The 19900-nt window shown below is 52.7% G+C and overlaps 1 protein-coding gene across 4 annotated transcripts in view; it reads right to left on the bottom strand.

Annotated features, from left to right (window-relative positions):
• Positions 1 to 700: 700 nt before the first annotated feature.
• Positions 701 to 19900, bottom strand: part of PLIN1 (perilipin 1) — a 28040-nt gene continuing 8840 nt past the window's right edge. For 2 of the 4 annotated variants that reach the window (XM_032263870.1, XM_032263871.1), the window contains exons 2-9: positions 15367 to 15425; positions 11104 to 11311; positions 8946 to 9028; positions 7232 to 7496; positions 6748 to 6920; positions 3868 to 4056; positions 3217 to 3462; positions 701 to 2109 (exon numbers count right to left, since the gene is read on the bottom strand). In XM_032263870.1, the coding sequence (XP_032119761.1) occupies positions 1786 to 2109; positions 3217 to 3462; positions 3868 to 4056; positions 6748 to 6920; positions 7232 to 7496; positions 8946 to 9028; positions 11104 to 11311; positions 15367 to 15411 (1533 nt within the window). In that variant the 5' untranslated portion in view covers positions 15412 to 15425 and the 3' untranslated portion in view covers positions 701 to 1785. Of the gene's footprint in view, positions 2110 to 3216; positions 3463 to 3867; positions 4057 to 6747; positions 6921 to 7231; positions 7497 to 8945; positions 9029 to 11103; positions 11312 to 15366; positions 15426 to 16709; positions 16911 to 19900 lie in introns of those variants that run through there. The other 2 variants (XM_032263869.1, XM_032263872.1) reach the window with 2 other exon arrangements.

The following is a 19900-nucleotide window of genomic DNA, read 5'->3' as shown; positions in this document are numbered from 1 at the left end:
GCCATCCTCAGACTCCAAAACTGCAGATCAAGGCCCATGTCTCATTACACCAAAGATCTGCCAGGGCCCCAGAGTCAGTTCCAGGAGCGGGGCTTCCAGGGTGCAGCAGACTGAGAGCCAGCAGAGTGGGTGCTTATGCGTCTGAGTGAGGCCTGTAGAAGACGAATATAAATATATGGACCTCAGGCCGGCTGCGGTGGCTCATGCCTGTAATCCCAGCACTTCGGGAAGCCAAGGTGGGTGGATCATGAGATCAGGAGTTCAAGACTAGCCTGGCCAACATGCTGAAACCCCACCTCTACTAAAAGCACAAAAATGAGCTGGGCGTGGTGGTGCTCACCTGTAACCCCAGCTACTCAGGAGGCTGAGGCAGAGAATTGCTTGAACCCGGGAGGCAGAATTTGTGGTGAGCCAAGATTGCAGCGTTGCACTCCAGCCTGGGTGACAGGGTGAGACTCGGTCTCAAAAATAATAATTATAATAAATAAATAAATATACAGATGTCTAAAAGGACTGACCAAAGAGTCACAATTTTCTGTGCATATTTCTGAAGCTGCAGGTTAAAATAACTAGAAAAATAGGGTTTGGTTTGGAAGGCCACTTGGCATTATTTAGCAATACGTGAAGTGCACATATTCTTTCACTGGCATGTCATGGTTACAAGTTACACATTTATCATATATACACATATCCACACATGTACACTAGACATTTTGGTAAGGACATTTATTATAGCACTGTTTGCAGTAGCAATTAAAAAAAAAAGGAAACTACTTAAAAGTCCATCGTTAGGGAACTAGTTAAATCAAATAAGGCATATCCATGCTACGCAGTAGTTATGCGGCCATAGAAAAGAGCAAGTGGGATTTATGATGTGATACAGAAATCTCTCCAAGCTGAGTTATTAAGTGAAAAAAGCAGGTTAATGTGAAGGCAAGCAGGAAGTGCAGACACATGCTTGCAGGGGCATAACCCATAACCACAGGCACACATGAGAGCGGCACCATGGTGGTTTTTATGGAGGGGACACGGGGGCTCAGGGAGAGAGATACGCACCCTTTTGCAATGTATGAATTTTATACTTGTATGAATGTATTGTCGAGGTTTATCAAATATTAACATTCCCGTTCTGTGGCTATAAAGTCTATATATGATCACCATTTTCCTTCCCCAGCATCTGGGGGGCATCAAGAGAGTGACTATGCAGGTGAAGGCAGTGATGATGCCAATGGAACTGTGGCTGCCAGCAAGCAGCGGGCTCTGCAGAGCACAGGCCTGGGACCCAGCCCGCGAAGGGGCGGGGACTCAGAAAGTGACACTAGAATTTTGAATAATCCCCCAAGAGCTTTTGCATCTGATTGTTCCCTTCAGAGTAGTCTTCTGGGAGCCTAGATCGTCAGAGGATCTCTGAGTTCAGTGCTAAGAATGCGTCAAAACCTCTGTTTGGACCTTTAAGGTGGTGACCAGAGCTACTCATTCGTGGCAAATATTGATCCCAGAGGCAGAATCTGAATTTTGAAAATGGTCAAATGTCTTTTGGCCACACCTTTGGTTAAAGAGATGAAAAATCAACGGAGGCCATTTCTCTTTTAGTTCAGAGCAGCTTGTGGCTCTGGTGTCCCTTAAAAACTGGCTCTGAGGGTGAAGCCCCAGAAAGATGCTAAGAAAGTGTGTGCCTCGGCAGCCGGGGGATGCAGGGGGGTCCCAGGGGGCTGCTTTGGACGAGGCAGCTGGCCGGGGCGGCGCGGGTTGTGTGTGCGGAGGGTCGAGGTCTGGGCCCGCGGCTCAGCTCTTCTTGCGCAGCTGGCTGTACTGCGCGCGGCCCAGGATGGGCTCCAGGACGCTGGGGCGAAAGAGGCTGTCGCTGACCCTGCGCTTCGGCTTCTCCCGGGGCACTGTCGGGAACGCGCGGGGCGCAGCGGGAGGGTCAGCCTCGTCCTCCGGGCCGGGGCTCCGTGCGCGGCGAAGGTTCCCGCGGGGCTGGGCGGGGCGCGGAGCGGGCTCAGGGCCGGGGGACTGCGCTCCCGACGCCCTGCGCTCCGCCTCGGGGGGCGGGTGCTCGATGTCCCGGAACTCACTCTCGGGCTCCATCAGCGACAGCCTGGGGAGCTGGAACCCAGCAGTCTACTTAGAGCACCAGCCCGGCCCCATCCCTGCGCCCCGGACCCACCGACCCTTCCCTGGGCCCCGCAGCCACCTTAGAGCCCCGGCCCGGCCCCGGCCCCGGCCCCACCACCCCTGCTGGGCCCCGCAGCCGCCTTAGAGCCCCGGCCTGGCCCTGGTCCCTGAGCCTCCGACCCACTGCCCCTGCCCGGCCCCTCGATTATTCCCCCGGCAGCGGCCATCGGGAGAACACAGGCTGAGGGGCGGGACGGTAGTTTGTCGGCACCGGGGAAAGCCCCGAGGTTCTGCCCACCCTGAGCCTCTCCATGGACCAGGCCGCTCAGGCAAGCCAGGCCTCCCAGAGTTTCAGGATCCCTGGGCCTCCCTCCGGGGAATGCTCAGTGGGACGTCATCAGCTTTCCTAACCCTTGCAGCCCGCACAGTGACCTGGGCAGGGACGGGCTCGCCTTCCTGGGGCTGGCCCGGGCACAGGACAAACAGGCCGGCTGCTAAGATCCCTGGCATGCTGCTTGGTGGAGAGAGTGACTGATAAACCCACCCCCTACCAGCTCTATGGGTGCCTTCTGCCCTGACCAGCCCTGCTCAGGCCTGCCAGGCTGTAAGTTGCTCTGGAAAGGGGCTCCCAAAGGGATGGCAATGGTATCCCCGGGGGGTTTTCCTACTGGTGACAGGTGGTAGAATTGGGTGGGGCCTGCTGCTGTCTCCTGAACTCATGCCCCACCCCTAGGGTGCCCTGAAAGCTTCTCCAACCCTTCCCAGGCCTCAGCATTCAAACCTGCCCCAAACCTGCCGGGCCTTTCAGTTGGGAGTAGAGGGGTGAGGGTGAGCCACTGGGATCCCGGGCTGAGGCAGGAGACTCCTACCAGCAAGTGGGAGGGGCTGAGGGCAGAGGCCTCAGGCCAGGGCGGTGGGCCTCTATCCTCCTGGGGCTGGGAGAGGCACCGTATGTCGACATGTTGGCAGGGCACTGAGGCCTGGAGGAGGGTCTCCAGAGGGAAAGGACGGGTCTGCAGCCCCTTCAGTCAGATCTACTTTATCTGCCCGGTCCAGCCCCCCTTGGGACACTAACAGCTTGCCAGGGGTGGGACTCACCGGCACGTAGTGCACCACTGTGTCCACCACGTTGTCAGTAACGCCCTTCAGGGCATCTGATAGCGACATGGCCCTCCCCTTGGTGGAGGTGACGGCCTGGGCTGGGGTGAGGTGCAGCACCCTCCCTGCCATGCCCAGCACAGCTGCAGGTGCCCACGTCACAGCCGAGATGGTGGTCTGGAGGGCCTTCTGCAGGGTGTGTGCCACATTGCCCAGGAGGCCCTGAGGGCCTGGCAGGGCTGCTACCTGGGGGCCAGAGCAGGGTCAGTGCCTCCCGCGGTGACTCCCCTGACCCTTCTTGCCCCACCAGCCCCAGAGCTAGAGGGAAACACATGGGAATACCAAATGTACACAACTTGAGGCCTATTCTGCCACTAGAGTGTGGCTTTGGGCAGGTCACATCCCCTCTCTGAACCTCTGTTTCTTCTCCTGCAAAACAGGACAGTCATCTCTGCCCTGCCGTTTACAGAGTGTTGGAAGGGTCAGTTGAGAGAATGGCATGGAAGTCCCTCATCGGCTGGGCATTTGAGGGTGGGGTGAAGGGCGCTGCACCTGCCTGCCATGCCCCTGCATCTGGGGTACCACCCTACGCCTGTGCTTCTCACCGCTTCTGTGGGCTGGGGGACCTTGAGGCTCCCACTCTCCCCTCACCTCACTGAACTTCTTCTCTTCAGTCTCTGATTCTTCCTCCTCCTCTGTCTCCTCTCCTTCCGTGTCTGTCTGGTCCTCACCATCCTCCTCCTGGGTGGTGAGGCTGTGCAGCCAGGGCACCCGAACCTCGCTCTTCCGCCGGGACACCACCTCCATGGCCACTGAAGCGCCCCACTGGGCCAGGCTGCTCTGAGGGAGGGTGGCAGCACACCGCTGGCTCCACTGCCCCTGCTGAAAGGCAGGAGCCCCAGCAGCCGAAGCCCTTCGCCCCAAGGGTCGGGACCGGGGTGGTGTGCAGGGCTCAGCCCCAGCAGACTTTTCTTGAAACCTTTTGTTAAGTGGTAATCTACATACGCTAAAGTGCACACATCTTATTGTAAGCTCTGTGAGCTTTTATAAGAACACACCTAGGCCGGGCACGGTGGCTCACGCCTGTAATCCCAGCACTTTGGGAGGCCGAGGCGGGTGGATCACGAGGTCAAGAGATCGAGACCATCGTGGCCAACAGGTGAAACCCCATCTCTACTAAAAAAAAAAAAAAAAAAAAAATTAGCTTGGCATGGTGGCTCACGCCTGTGGTCCCAGCTACTTGGGAGGCTGAGGCACGAGCACTGCTTGAATCCAGCAGGCAGAGGTTGCAGTGAGCCGAGATCGAGCCACTGCACTCCAGCCTGGCGCCTGGCGACAAAGCAAGACTCTGTCTCAAAAAAAAGAAAAAAAGAACACACCTGTGTAACCACCACAGATCAAGAAAGAGACCATTTTCTTCCTTTTCTTTCTTTTTTTTTTTTTTTTTGAGAAGGAGTCTCGCTCTGTCGCCTAGGCTGGAGTGCAGTGGCACAATCTCAGCTCACTGCAACTTCCGCCTCCTGGGTTCAAGCAATTCTCCTGCCTCAGCCTCCTGAGTAGCTGCGATTACAGGTGTGTGCTACCACACCCAGCTAATTTTTGTATTTTTTAGTAGAGTTTCACCATGTTTGTCAGGCTGGTCTCAAACTCCTGACATTGTGATCTGCCTGCTTCAGCCTCCCAAAGTGCTGGGATTACAGATGTGAGCCACCGCACCCGGCCAACAGACACCATTTTCAACATCCGAAGACCCCCCATGTCCCCACTCAGTCCACATTCCCCCAAGAGTGACCACAATCCTGATCTCTGTCACTGTGCCTTAGTTTTACCTACTTTTGAACTTCACATAAGTGGAGTCACACCGTGTGTATTCATTCACGAATAGCTCCTTTAGTGAAATAGTAGGGTGTGATATTCACCCATGTTGCTGCAGATGGAAGTAGTTCCTCCTTTTTCATTTCTGTGTAATATTCCATCCTGTAAATTTCCCGTAATTTACCCATTCTACAGTTGATGGACATTAGCATTGCTTCCAGCCCTTGGCTAAGGATATAGCTAATCTGAACATTTTAAACATGTTTTGGGAGATGTAAGTGCTCATTTCTGTTGGGTATACACAAGAGTGGAACCGCTGGGCCATAGGATACATGTATGTTAGCTGTAGTAGCTACTCCTCCCAGATCTTTAAAGAGTGAAAACTTCAGTGGACCAGAGTGACCCATGGGAAGAAACTGACTGAGCAAGTGGGCCTGTGTCTCTTGAGGCACATTCCAAGCCTCTAGGGAGCCCCACCAACAGGGCCTCCTTCTTACACAGTTTTGGGGACGCCACTCTAGTCATGTGAATGGCAGCATCTGAGGTTCTGCCCCCTGCAGGCTGGGTCCAGGCATGTGGGTCAGTCTCAGCCCTTACTGATGCAGGGGACAGGGGAACGACTACTCCTGAATCCCTGCGGGGGGCAACATCTGCTTGAATGAATGATCCCGGCCTGAGGATACTTTTAAAAGTACTGCTGAGCAGGGCACGGTGGCTCACGCCTGTAATCCCAGCACTTTGGGAGGCCGAGTGGGTGGATTACAAGGTCAGGAGTTCGAGACCAGCCTGGCCAACATGGTGAAACCGTGTCTCTACTAAAAATACAAAAATTAGCTGGGCGTGGTGGCATATGCCTGTAATCCCAGCTACTCACGAGGCTGAGGCAGGAGAGCTGCTTGAACCTGGGAGGTTGAGGTTGCAGTGAGCCAAGATTGCACCAATGCACTCTAGCCTAGCACAGAGACAGACTCCGTCTCAAAAAAAAAAAAAAAAAGTACTGCTCAAAAGATGACGGAAAAGAAGTCATCTTGTTTGCTGACGCTTATGCTTTAATGTTGTTTTATTTATTTATTTTTTGAGATGGAGTTTCACTCTTGTTACCCAGGCTGGAGTGCAATGGTGCGATCTCAGCTCATCGCAATCCTCCACCTCCTGGGTTCAAGCGATTCTCCTGCCTCAGCCTCCCAAGTAGCTGGGACTACAGTTGTGTGCCACCACGCCCAGCTAATTTTTGTATTTTTAGTAGAGATGGGGTTTCACCATGTTGACCAGGATGGTCTTGATCTCTTGACCTCGTGATCCACCCACCTCAGCCTCCCAAAGTGCTAGAATTATAGGCGTGAGCCACCGCGCCTGGCCTTATTTATTTTTTTTCTGGTTTTAATTTCTTACTAAAATTCCTTATGAAAAAAACCCAGCCTATTTCTGCTAAAATACAGAGAGGTTGGGATGGGGAGTGGTGGGGAGTGAACAGTCCCGCTCTAGCAAGGCAGGCCTGGCCTCGGCTAACCTCCTGTCCTTCTCTTTCCCTGTGGTCTGAAAGGCTGCCCTCCACCCCTCTCAAGGCCTCTTGTCCTTAGAACTCAAGCGCCAGCCCAGGATGGAAGACAGAATATTCTCAGGACAGGACGGGGTGGTAGGTGGGTGGTCGGGGGCCTGGGAGGCACACAGGGCTCCCAGGCACCAGGTCAGGCAGTGCTCAGGGCAGACACTCACCAGGGGCGCCACGCCCGGGATCCACATGGCCAGGGTGTGGCCCTGCTCCAGGGCCCGGGCCACGGTCTGCATGGTGTGTCGAGAGAGGGTATTGGTCAGAGCCCCAACCCTGTGCACGAGGCTTGGCTTGGCCTTGGGAGGCTTCTGGGCTTGCTGGTGTCCAGGAGCAGGGGCTGGTTAGGGATTTGGGGGAAAAGAACAGAAGACCCATCAGAGAGGGGCCAGCGAGATCTGGGTCATGGCTAGCACTGGAAAGCCGGTGTTCTGGTCCCACCACAAACTCACTGGTGATTTCCACAACTCACTTTCCCTCTTTACTGATGGGGTGGGGGCGGGGGTGAATGACTGCAAATCCATCTGCAAATCCCACTGTGCTTCCCTACTCCAGAGCAGGGGCTGGATGAGCCCTGCTACCTCCTGCTGAATCCCAGTTTGTGTGTGTGACAGCAGCTCACTCCCAGGCCGAGCCTCTGACGGAGGGTACCTGACTCTGTCTTGTCTGGCGGGAGGAGGTACTCCACCATCTTCTCAATGCTGCCCAAGGCCAGGTCGGCCCCTTCAGAAGCCAGCTGGCCAGCTCGGGTGTTGGCAGCAAATTCCGCAGTGTCTCTGGCCACCCCCCAGGCGAGCTCGCACCCGGTCAAAGCGGCCCCCAGGACCTTGTCTGAAGTGCTGGCGATGGGCACGCTGATGCTGTTTCTGGCGCTGCGGAGGTGGGTGGAGATGGTGTCCTTCAGCTCAGAAGCAATCTGGGGGAGTAAGTGGGGGTTAGGCATGCGGTCTTGCAGATCCCACAAGGGCTACCCTTTTGGGGCCTGGCGCCCTGAGCCTAGCTCCCAGGAAGGCCTCAGCTAAAGGCCCAGGGAACTGGTGCTGATACTTGGGTACCTGGAATTAAGCTGTGCTCTAAAGGGAGAGGGCGCCAGCCTGCCCTGTGCCACCCACTTGGTCTCCTGGCTCCTTCACACCGCATCACTGTCTGTCAAGATCCCTCCCATCCTGCGAGGATGACCCCAAAGGCTCCTCTTTGGTGGCCGTGTCCTGACACCCTCGTGCTCACAAGGACTCTCCTCCCTCCTTTCCTCAGAACACGCCATTTCTATCGATTTACAGGTGGGCTTGTTCTTCACTGGTTCTGCATTGAAATAATCTGACTTCTCTTCATTATCCCGGGAATTCCTTTGTGACAAAAACCCTGCCCTTTATCTGGAAAAAAGGGGAGCAGAGAGCACAGACCTCACAGCTGAACAGACCTGCTCTCACATGGTCTCCAATTAAGGCTGTGTGGCCATGGGAAGACACTGGTTTCCTCTCTGTAAAGTGGAGGTAATGACCCCTATCCCAGAGGATTGATAAGAGGGTTCAGTGAGAGCTTGATTAAGCATAGGCAATGGCCCCGGGAATAGGGGAGGGCTCAGTACATGTTTGTGGGAAGGGTGGACAGTTGGGGGGCTTAGTTCGTGTTTGCGGGAAGGACAGACGGTCAGTGACGTAGATGCGGCAGGCATAGGGGAGGGCTCAGTACATGTTGGTGGGAAGGGTGGATAGTTGGTCAGTGAGAAAGATGAATTAGGATAGGGCTTAGGGTAGGGTCAGTATGTGTTCGTGGGAAGGGTAGATAGTTGGAAGGCTCAGCAAGTTTTGGGAAGGGTAGACAGCTGGTCAGTGAGACAGGTGAGGTCAGAGACAAAGCTTATTCCCCAGAAGCAGCAAAAAGGGGCCCTTATCATAGCAACTACCCAACGAATATGTAGCCACATAAAGTGACTTTCAGTCTCATGGTCCATAAAAGTTGGATTTTGAGGACCTGGGATGACACTCCTGGGATCTTCATGAGTGTGACTTGTGATCCTAGGCAGCTGTAGTCGCCAAGTGGTCCAGGGCAGACTATGGAACCCCAGACCCCAGAGCACGGTATTGGGGGTACTGGGAATGCCCCAAGCATCTGTTTGAGTTTGCCTCTGGGATTGTGCCTGCTGGTCCCAGAAACCCAACTTCCAGGAACCCCACCTCCATCTGGCTTCACAGGGAGAAGAGGAGCCCGTGGTGTGGCCTTGGGAGCAGGTAGCCTCCACCGGCCTTGGAGGGCGCTCGCTGTGGGACACAGATGTACGGTCACTGCCTCAGCAGCCCCTGCCCTCTCCTCCCTGAGAGGGTGACTAGGGTGCAGGGAGACTCCCGAGGTGGGACAGGCTCACCTTTTCAGGAGGGTACTGAAGGGCTGGGATCTTTTGCTCCAGGTGGTCCAGGCCCCGGCAGGCCAGCTCGTTGGCAGCTGTGACTGGAAGGAAAGGGCCAGGTTTGGGTGAGCCCCGCCCCTCACCATGAGAATCTAGTAGTGGCCTCTGTGCCAAGGAAGCGACTTGGGGCCCTCGAACCCCAGGCCTGCTGCCTCCTAGCATCTCTGCGCCCAGGTCCTTTGCCTTCTTTAGCCCACGCCCGCTGGGCTCCTCGAGACCCAGGCCAGTTTCTTCTGTCTGTGGGAACGCTGGAGCCGTTCAGGCCTGCACTCAGAAGGCCGAGTGCCCACATCTGTGCAGCCCGGGGCCTCGGCAAGCCCCAGCCTGTCTGAGCCTCTGCCTCTTATGGTGAATTAATGGTGCCTGCCTGGCAGGATGGCTGTGAGGAAGAATGACAGGAACTAAGTGAATCACCAACAAGTATTGTTCTTTCCCCCATTCTCTTCCCTCCCCACCAGCACGGGGCTCCGAGTGAGCGAGCGTGAGGAGGGAGAACAGAGGTGTGAGAGGGAGGCAGGTGCAGTGAGGCCTCGGGGCTCAGGCTGCTTAGCTTTCAATGCGACACACTCCCAGCACAGCCAGTGCAGGCCCCAGGCTGTCCATGCCCTTCTTTTTTTTTTTTTGAGATGGATTCTCGTTATGTTGCCCAGGCTGGAGTGCAATGGCACCATCTCGGCTCACAGCACCCTCCACCTCCCGGGTTCAAGCGATTCTCCTGCCTCAGCCTCCTGAGTAGCTGCCACTACAGGTGGGCCCCACCACGCCCAGCTAATTTTTTGCATTTTTAGAAGAGACGGGGTTTTGCCATGCTGGCCAGGATGGTCTCGATCTCTTAACCTCGTGATCCACCCGCCTCGGCCTCCCAAAGTGCTGGGATTACAGGCGTGAGCCACCGAGCCCAGCCTGTCCCCTTAGTTTTAACTACTCAGTGTTGAGATGGTCGACCGTCAGGAGAAGGTGGCAGGGAGGGGAAAGGATTGCCCTGGAGAGAGGGCACGCATCACAGCTGCACATGCTTCAGGGGGGTCCCGCCCAGGTCGGCCACAACACGGGCTCTACAGCCCTGGCCATAGGGACCACAGCTTTCGAGGAGAGTTCTTTATGCTCTTTCCTGTATTCTTTATCCAGATACCTTATTTTTCTTCACAAAATGCTCAAGCAGCAGAGAGCCCAGATGACCTGGCTGTCTTCCAGTTAGGCAGAAGGAGACTCAGGGAAAGTATTGAAGGAGGTGCAGCCAGGGACAGGGCTGGCCTTCCCATCTGTCCTCTCCCGTTTGCTGTGTTCACACCTGTCCTCTCCCGTTTGCTGCGTGGAGTCCTCAAATCCCATTACTCTCTAATTAGGATGGTGGAAGGTGCTAGACTTCTTGGCATGACTGCGGTTTCCCTCAGCACTGCCAGGAACGATGCCTTGGAGACCACATGTTCAGATGGGGCAGAACAATTTGAGCGGGGCACACCTGGCAAGGCCCGCACGACAGCCGTCTTCTGCCTCCAGGGCCCTGGTTGGTGGCTCTCTGCTGCCCCCTCCCGTCACGACCCGCTACCATCAGCTGCTGGGCTCAGCCAGCTTTCCCCTCCCTCCAAGAACGGTCCTCCAGCCCTGCCAGGGCCCCTAGTGCCGCTGCCTCTGCCTCTCCCAGACTCTGCTGCTGCCTGTGCTGCCACACCCTCACCGCTGCCTGCACGGCTCTGCCTTCCCTTCCCCTGCAGATTCTCTGGCCATCATTATTTCCTAGGAACATGGCAGCTGGGCCGTAGACAGGCATCTATAGATGAAAACAGATCTGTATGTATACTTTTTTTTTTTTTTTTTTTTTTTGGAGACGGAGTCTCAGTCTGTCGCCAGACTGGAGTGCAATGGCGCGATCTCGGCTCACAGCAACCTCCACCTCCTGGGTTCAAGCGATTCTCCTGCCTCAGCCTCCAGAGTAGCTGGGACTACAGGTGCGCGCCACCACACCCAGCTAAGTTTTGTATTTTTAGTCGAAACGGGGTTTCACCATATTGGCCAGGCTGGTATCGAACTCCAGACAGACAGCCTGAGAGGCGGACAGACAGATTGTCAGATAGGCAGTGAACAAGCAGGCAGCTGCCGAGCGCCGAGGACTCACACTGGGTGGACAGCCTGCGGACCACCGGCTCCATGCTCCAGGCCGCCAAGCTCCCAGCGCTCTGCACGCCCTTCTCGTAGGCACTGCACACAGAGGCCACCAGTGGGTGGGCTTCCTTGGTGCTGGTGTAGGTTTTCTGGAAGCACTCGCAGGTGCCACTCACCACGGGCAGCTGCAGGACCCGCTGCAGCACGTTCTCCTGCTCCTGCTGTGGAAGGAACACACAAAAGCTGTGGTCCTCCCTCTCCAGGCACCCGGGAAGTGACCCCAGGGTCATGGGGAGTAGCCTGACTCTAAGTGACCTGGGGGAACCAACGGCAAGGAGGTCTTTGGATGCCCCAATCCTGAGAGCAGGGGAGACCCACGGGAAAACAAGTCAGCCGCCACATCCTCCTGGTCACCGTCCAGATTCTGGAGAGCTGCCCAGGCAAGCTCTGTTCACCAGGGGCTGAGTCACATCCCACCCCCAGCACAAATCACTCCCCTGATAGCGCCTGCTACAGAGCAAGTGCTGTTACTGGCTAGAGTTTTCAACCAGGTTTAATCGGTGCCTTCTCCAAACATTTTTCTGGTCTTTCTGAGGTACCGTCACCCTTCCTGTGGATGCTGGCCACACTGCTTGGAACACTTACCCTTTCCTTCCTCCCACAGCCTTGAACACTCTTCTTCCCTCCCTCCCACAGCCTAGAACACTCTCCTTCCCTCCCTCCCACAGCCTAGAACACTCTCCTTCCCTCCCTCCCACAGCCTAGAACACGCTCCTTCCTTCCCTCCTACAGCCTAGAACACTCTCCTTCCCTCCTTCCCACAGCCTAGAACACTCTCCTTCCCTCCTACAGCCTAGAACACTCTCCTTCCTTCCGTCCCACAGCCTAGAACACTCTCCTTCCCTCCTACAGCCTAGAACACTCTCCTTCCTTCCCTCCCACAGCCTAGAACACTCCTTCCCTCCCACAGCCTAGAACACTCTCCTTCCTTCCCTCCCACAGCCTAGAACACTCTCCTTCCCTCCCTCCCACAGCCTAGAACACTCTCCTTCCTTCCCCCCCACAGCCTAGAACACTCTCCTTCCTTCCCTCGGCATAGAACACTTACCTTCTCTCCCACCTGAGCCTTCTCAGTAGCTGGGACTGCAGGCGTGTGACACCGTGCCTTGCTAATATTTTTATGTTGCAGAGACAGGGGTCTTGCTTTGTTACCCAGGCTGGTCTTGAAATCCTAGCCTCAAGTGATCCTCCTGCCTCCGCCTCCCAAATCACTGAGATTATATGTGTGAGCCCCTGTGCCCAGCCAAGACTTATATTTGAATGTCTCCATGAATGAGAGCTCTTCCTCTTGTAAACTGGCCTGTGCCCCTTGTTGGACAGCTTTTCTGAGCTGAAATCTGAAATGGTTCACACTGTGGTCTGGTGACCCCCTCTCCTGAACATGCTATAGTTTTACATTATCTTTCTTAAAAATATAGCATCCCTGCTTGAGCCCAGGAGTTCAAGGCGAGCCTGGGCCACATAGGGAGACCTCGTCTCTACAAAAAAAAAAAAAAAAAAAAAATAGCAGAGCATGGTGTTGTGTGCCTGTGGTCCCAGCTCCTCAGAAGCCTGAGGTGGGAAGACGGCTTGAGCCTGGGAGATGGAGGCTGTAGTGAGCCAGAATCATACCTCTGCACTACAGCCTGGTTGATGGAATGAGACCCTGTCTCAAAAAAAAGCACTCAGACAGCACTTTGGGTGGGATCTGAGCACGCTGGGTGTAGCAGAACAATCGTTTCTCATTTCTATGCTGTTAGTAATGCATCTTTTGGCAGCAGTCACACAGGAAACTTGGTGAAAAAACACTGGTCTTTGAGTAAAAGAATGAATTCTAGGGCTAAGTGTAGAAGCTCATGCCTGTAATCCCTACACTTTGGGAGGCTGAGGCAGGAGGATCATTTGAAGCCAGGAGTTTGAGATCACTTTGAGACACACACACACACACACACACACACACACACACACACACACAGTTGGCCATGATAATTTTTGATGGCATGGGGACTACAGTGTCCCAGCTACTTGGGGGACTGAGGTGAGAGGACTGTCTGAGACCAGGAGGCTGAGGCTGCAGGGAACTATGACGGTGGCACTACACTGCAGCCAAGGTGACAGAGCAAGACTCTCTCTCTAAAAAAAAGAATCAATAAAAGAATGAATTCTAGGCATGCAGAGGGAAAGGACATGTGCCAGTTGCCACTATGCTGCAGGTACCGGTCTGGGTGCCTCGGTGACACAAGCTCACTTAGTTCTTTCTTATTTATTTATTGCGAGATAGAGTCTCACTGTGTCACCCAGGCTGGAGTACAATGGCACGATCTGGGCTCCCTGCAACCTCTGCATCCCAGGTTCAAGTGATTCTCCTGCCTCAGCCTCCTGAGTAGCTGGGACTGCAGGCACCCGCCACCACGCCCAGCTAATTTTTGTATTTTTAGTAGAGATGAAGTTTCAGCCTGTTCGCCAGGATGGTCTCAATCTCTTGACCTCATGATCTGCCCGCCTCGGCCTCCCAAAGTGCTGGGATTACAGGTGTGAGCCACCGGGCCCGGTCGGCGAGCTCACTTAACTCTAACAGCCATCCTCTGAGGTCAGCGCTGTCACCAGCACTAACTCGGTGAGGAGACTGACACCCAGATACGGGAAGTGATTCACCCGAGATCACAGAGCTGGTAAGTGGCAGAGCCAGGATTCCAACTCAAGCTGGAAATGGCCTCCCTGGGATTTGCTTCAAAATAACACCAAGTGGGGAAATTAAGGGACATGGGGATGAGGCAGGATTGGCCATGAACTCATGGTTGCCAGGGCTAATAAAGGGTGCATGGGGCTTATGATGTTCTTTTCTGTCTATCCTTAACGAATGTTGAGAATTCTCTGTATTAAAAGTAAAAAGAAAAAAACTCCCAGGTCAGACTCAGTTGCTCAGGCTCTCTGTAGCTTAGAACATGACACTGTGGCATGGTTCTGCTCATGGGGTGAAGACCTGGCCTGTCTTGTTTATAGGAGGCGGAGTTCAAAGACTCCCATCAAGCGTGTACACTAGACAGAGTGGCTCACAATAAGTTTTTTATCCTGCAGGTGGGTTTGAAATTTGAACTAGAAATTTGAACTAGACTATGACTATAAACAAGAAAACATTCTCTTGTACACTTTGGACAGAGCCTTCCAAGGTTGTTTTAGACAAAGCCAAAGCCGGAAAGAGATCCTGGGAAGGGAATAAACCACCGTCTGTTAGAACCGCTTAACTATGCACTTGACTACTTTACACCTTTCTCTGTTCTATGATTCAACACAAAATAAAGTGATTCCTAGTGCGAGAGGTAGTTAAAGGCTGGGACAAGGTGGATATTGTACAGGTTTGAGATGGAGCCTTGCTCTGTGACCAGGCTGGAGTGCATTGGTGCGATCTCAGCTCACTGCAATCTCCGCCTCCCATGTTCAAGCAATTCTCCTCCCTCAGCCTCCCAAGTAGCTGGGACTACAAGTGTGTGCCATCACACCCAGCTAATTTATGTATTTTTAGTAGAGGCAGGGTTTCACAATGTTGGCCAGGATGGTCTCGATCTCCTGACCTCATGATCCGCCTCCCTCGGCCTCCCAAAGTGCTGGGATTACAAGCGTGAGCCACAGTGCCTGGCCGGGTTCATAATTTTTAAGTTTTACTATCTGAACTGTGCCCAAATCTGAGATGCCTTGCCAGAAGGCATCGAACATTCCTAAAAGTATCAAGCCATTTCAAGTCACAGTGAAAACCAGGTCAGTGACAGAACACCAGACACAGGGAATATCCCACCCTCTCCCCACCCGGCAGCACAGGCTGTGCACTGTCTCACTCCAGGAGGTGTTGTTTGCCATGTGAATGATGATGCTGGAGTCACAGGATGCAGAGGCTCCTCACGGAACACTCATCCAGCTGCGTGGTGAGCAGAGCATGGGCTTCTGAATCAGGGTTTAAACACAGTAGTTCTCTTCCTCTCCATCCCGCCGTCCCCAAGTCAGGATTTCTACTCCTTGTTTCCAAGGTGCTTAGCTTTTAATAGGCATCTTTTTTTTCCCTCCCAGATCCTCAACTGCCCCCTACAAAAGGTCGTGAGGGCAAGAATAACTAAGGCATGGTAGTCAATGGAGCAGAATTTGAATCTGGGCATATCTTGCTCTAAGTCCCCTGCATCTCCCTCCCTGCTTCTTCATCCCCCCTCAGCTCCCATCTCGTCACATATATGCCCAAGTTACTTACAGGGACGTCTCCATCCAGCAAGGTGGGGCCTTTGTTGACTGCCATCCTAGTTCTTCAAGCTGCAAAGCAGAGAGTCCCAGGTCCATCAGACGCCCTCAGGCTTGAGCTCCACTGGGTCCCTTCTCTACCTGTCATGGCCACCCACTAGGCCCAGGCTGCCTGGGACCCCATTTGCCCCGAACAGAAGGCATTAGGTCGGAGGGTGAATGTCACACAACAGACCCTCTCCTCAGCGTCCCACGGCAGTGAGCTGCTCCACAGCTTATTTGGCAAGACCGATGTTTCTTTCATTTTTTGAGATGGAGTCTCACTCTGTCACCCAGGCTGGAGTGCAATGGCATGATCTTAGCTCCCTGCAACCTCTGCCTCCCAGGTTCAAGTGATTCTCATGTCTCAGCCTCTCAAGTAGCTGAGACTACAGACGCGAGCCACCACACCCGGTTAATTTTTGTATTTTTCGTAGAGACGGGGTTTCACCATGTTGGCCAGGCTGGTCTCGAACTCCTAACCTCAAGTAAACCACCCATCTCGGCCTCCCAAAGTACTGGGATTACAGATGTGAGCCACCATGCCCAGCCAAGACTGATGTTCCTTATAAGAGTTCAGGTTAGAAAATGAAAAATACAGGTAGTCATAAGAGATAAAAAGTTTTAGATGAAGTCTTAAGGCTCTTGAATTTGGGTCTAGAAGAGACTAAAATAACAAGTTTCAAGCTGGGTGCATTGGCAAGCACCTGTAATCCCGGCTACTGAGGCTGACATGGGAGAATGGCTTGACCCCAGGAGCGTGAGACCAGCCTGGACACTATAATGAGACCATATCTCTAAATAAATAAATAAACACGTTTCAGGTTTCATCTTTGAAAAGGCTCTGGGTTAATTCTTCTATTTCTCTCTCTCCCCCCTCCCCCCCTCCATCTTTTTTTTGAGACAGGGTCTTGATCTGTTGCCCAGGATGGAGTGTGCTGGCATGATCATGGCTCACTGCAGCCTCAACCTCCCAGGATCAAGGAATCCTCCCACCTCAGCCTCCCAGGTAGCTAGCACTACAGGCATGCGCCACAATGCAGGGCTAATTCTTATTTTTTTGTAGAGACCGGATCCCACTATGTCGCCCAGGTTGGTCTTGAACTCCTGCCTTGGCCAGCTGCAGTACTGCGATTAAAGGCATGATCCGCTGTGCCTCTCCAATTCCTCTATTTCTAAGCCAATATATTTGTGTTCTGGAAAAGACAGTAGCCCCAGAATAGCTACTCTATTCTTCCTGTCATTCACCTTGATTCTCACCCTCAGTAGTTTCCCTGCTGTTTTTCATTCCCAGCAATGTTCCCAAGAGGCCCTTACCTGCAACCTCGTCCCTTTAATGTTCATAAACAAGCCAGGTAAGGCAGGTGCCCCAGGACCCCAACGCGGACTCTAGCTGACCACCACCTCAGCTTCACAGAGCCCAGGCTGCAGAGTGTCTCCTCAGGCAGAAACAATTCCTATCACCCCAGGGAGTATTGGGCAATGCTGCTAACGCCTCCCAGCTAGAGGAGGGCAGAGACCAAGAGAAAGCAGGGTCAGCCAGTTGTCATGGTTATCTGACCCAGGGTTCCCCAGGCATATCCTAACTTCTCTAAGGACATTTAGCAAACAAGGAGGTAGGTGGCAGAGCTGAAGGATATCCAGGCCCAGAGGACTTACTATTCCAGAGCCATGAAGCATCAGCTCTGTAATATTTCTGCCCTCAATTCACAAAAATCTGCTTTCCAGAAAGAAGGATTGGGATATATGTTTGTTAGACGTAAAAGCTCTGAAGTTCTATAAACTTCTCCAGTCCTTTGACTCCTTTTCCATGCAGGGTCTTGCGGGACAGTTTTCAATTCATTTCTCTCATCTTTTCTTATTTACTAGCAAGAGTGAATATTGAACAGTAAGTTTTTAAAAATTTTATTATTATCATTATTATTGGAGACAAGAGTCTCGCTCTGTCACCCAGGCTGGAGTACAGTGGTGGGATCTCAGCTCACTGCAGCCTCCACCTCCCAGGTTCAAGCAAATCTCGTACCTCAGCCTCCTGAGTAGCTGGAATTACAGGCGCTTGCCACCATGCCCAGCTAGTTTTTATATTTTTAGTAAAGACGGGGTTTCACCATGTTGGCCAGGGTGGTCTCAAATTCCTGATCTCTGGTAATCCACCTGCCTCAGCCTCCCAAAGTGCTGGGATTACAGGCATGAGACACCACATCCAGCCTTGAATAGTAAGATTTAAACCCACACAGAAGAGTTCATCTGCATGTACTCATCTTTGATTATGGAGATAAATTGCTCTCAATGAAGAAGCGATACAGCTGGGAGCTGAATTTTTGACAATATAGCCTTTGAGGGAGGAATTTCCACTTCCTAGAGTTCAAAAAAATGTATTGACTTTACCTGGCCTAAGATGCTACCAGGATGAGGAGGGGGAGAGCCAAGTTGATTTTGTTCTCGTAAGCCTGGATAAGTGACAGTGTTGACTAAGATTCTTTCACTAATCAACAGCACCCAGACAACCAAGAACTAGCACCTCTCAACCCTTCTTTAACCCGGACTTAAGCCCAAGATCTACTCCCTGGCTTCAGAGATGATGGAGGACTATGGTGTAAGCCATAGCTTTCAGATGATCTAAGGAGGACCTCTTAATGAAAACAGATAATAGGAAAACAAAGCTTATTTTCCTTGTTGCTGGTGGAATTACATGTATTGTTGACTCTGCTAAGTCGCACACTGTGGGCAAGAGAAGCAAGAGGTGGGGGTGGGGAATTATGATAGATCCTTCATAATAAATTCCGTATCTGTGATGTAATAAAGTAGGGAATGAGAAGGCAGGAAAGGGAGGAGTCAAGCAGGGAGGCTTCAGAGGAGTACTATGCAATACATTTAATACTTATTATTTTTTTGAGATGGAGTCTCTGTCACCAGAGTAGAGTGCAATGGTGTGATCTTGGTTCACTGCAACCTCCACCTCCCGGGTTCAAGCGATTCTCCTGCCTTAGCCTCCTGAGCAGCTGGGACTACAAGCACGCACCCCTATGCCCAGCTAATTTTTTGTATTTTAGTAGAGATGGGGTTTCACCATGTTGGCCAGGGTAGTCTCAATCTCCTGACCTCGTGATCCGCCTGCCTCAGCCTCCTAATACATTTAATATTTATTGATCCAACCTGGGCTTTTAAAATGTAAGGCAGTGGAGAAGACAAAGTATTTAAAGAAGTGGCCTCTGCCCTCACTTCAAGGTTCAGCACAATCATTTGTGAGTCTGTGACTGGACAGCAACCTAGGCCAAAGGGCAGCTCTCAGCCTTCAGAGGAGTGGCTTCGAGCCAGAGGAGTCCAGGGCTCTGTGCCCAAAACCGCTGCCAACTAAATTAGTCCTCTGGCTACAGAATGTGGGTGAGAGGTGAGAAGTGGTGAAAGGGCCTAGGAGAGTCCTAAGGGAAGGCAGAAGAGTCAGTTTTCTAGCAGTAGCTCACAGGGCGTAGAGTTCTATTTTCTCTCCTTCTCCATCCCCACCTGCTCTCCCTACCCCTCCACCACATGAGAGCAGGGACCTAGGTCACCTTGCCCACAAGTGGATCCCCAAAACCATGCACGGCACTCAAACGTTCATTATTGAATAAATGACTTATCAGGCAGCAATGCTCAGCTGTGAATGTGCTGGGCTGTACACCTATGAGGAGCTTCTTTGATTTGTGGCATCCCTCATGAAGGTGGAGGCTCTGGGGTAGAAAATGTTAGTTAGAAGGGAGAAAGATTCACAGGGAGGTGCCAGGGCACCATTAAGGTTTACATGAACTCTAGAGGAGGTAGTATTTCCCAGCATCCCCACAACTCACCATAACTTGCAGAGCACAAGTCCCATGATGGATACCACCATAACATAACATGCCACCACGAAGTCAAGGCAGACTTATACAGGCAGAAGCCAGCCAGCCATTGACAGGGCCACTGTAAGACATCCTCTCCATGGCAGCAGTCTAGATGAGCTTTCAGAGGTCCCTTTCCACCCAGAGGCTCTTCATCTCCATCCTTCTCCATCCTCCTGCACGGCCCAGATCTTCCAGCCCAGAGCTCCCTGTACCCACTGTGTAGGCTGATTGGGGATTACCTGCTGGATTGCCTTACGTTTAACTCCTCTCTATTCCCAGAACACATTCAGACACAAGTCAATCTTGTCTAGAAATTTATTGAACATAATTAATCTATTACAGTAGAGGATCTGGACAATAAAAAGTTATCTAAGCTTTTTATTTGCCCTGATCTAGTAGCTTTCATTTCTCTTAAAAGTACCAAAATTTTATTTCTCAAATCCCATATCTTGATTGGTTAAACAGACAGCCAAGGATCTGAGCCTATTTTTTTGAGAATCTCGATCACATATCTGGGAAATTTTACTTGTTGAGTACATACTTATTTTCTCGCTTCCATTCAGATAAATGAGATGGCTTTGCTGGGAGGACTGACATCAGCCTCCCACCTGCGGGCATCCTATCTCTCCACTCACCTCCCTCAAACTG

Source organism: Sapajus apella, unplaced genomic scaffold, assembly GCF_009761245.1.
Source record: "Sapajus apella isolate SASKATOON/1434 unplaced genomic scaffold, GSC_monkey_1.0 scaffold139, whole genome shotgun sequence".
Lineage (NCBI taxonomy): Eukaryota > Metazoa > Chordata > Mammalia > Primates > Cebidae > Sapajus > Sapajus apella.
Note: the sequence above shows the minus strand (reverse complement) of the source record. Positions and strands in the feature narration are given on the sequence as shown.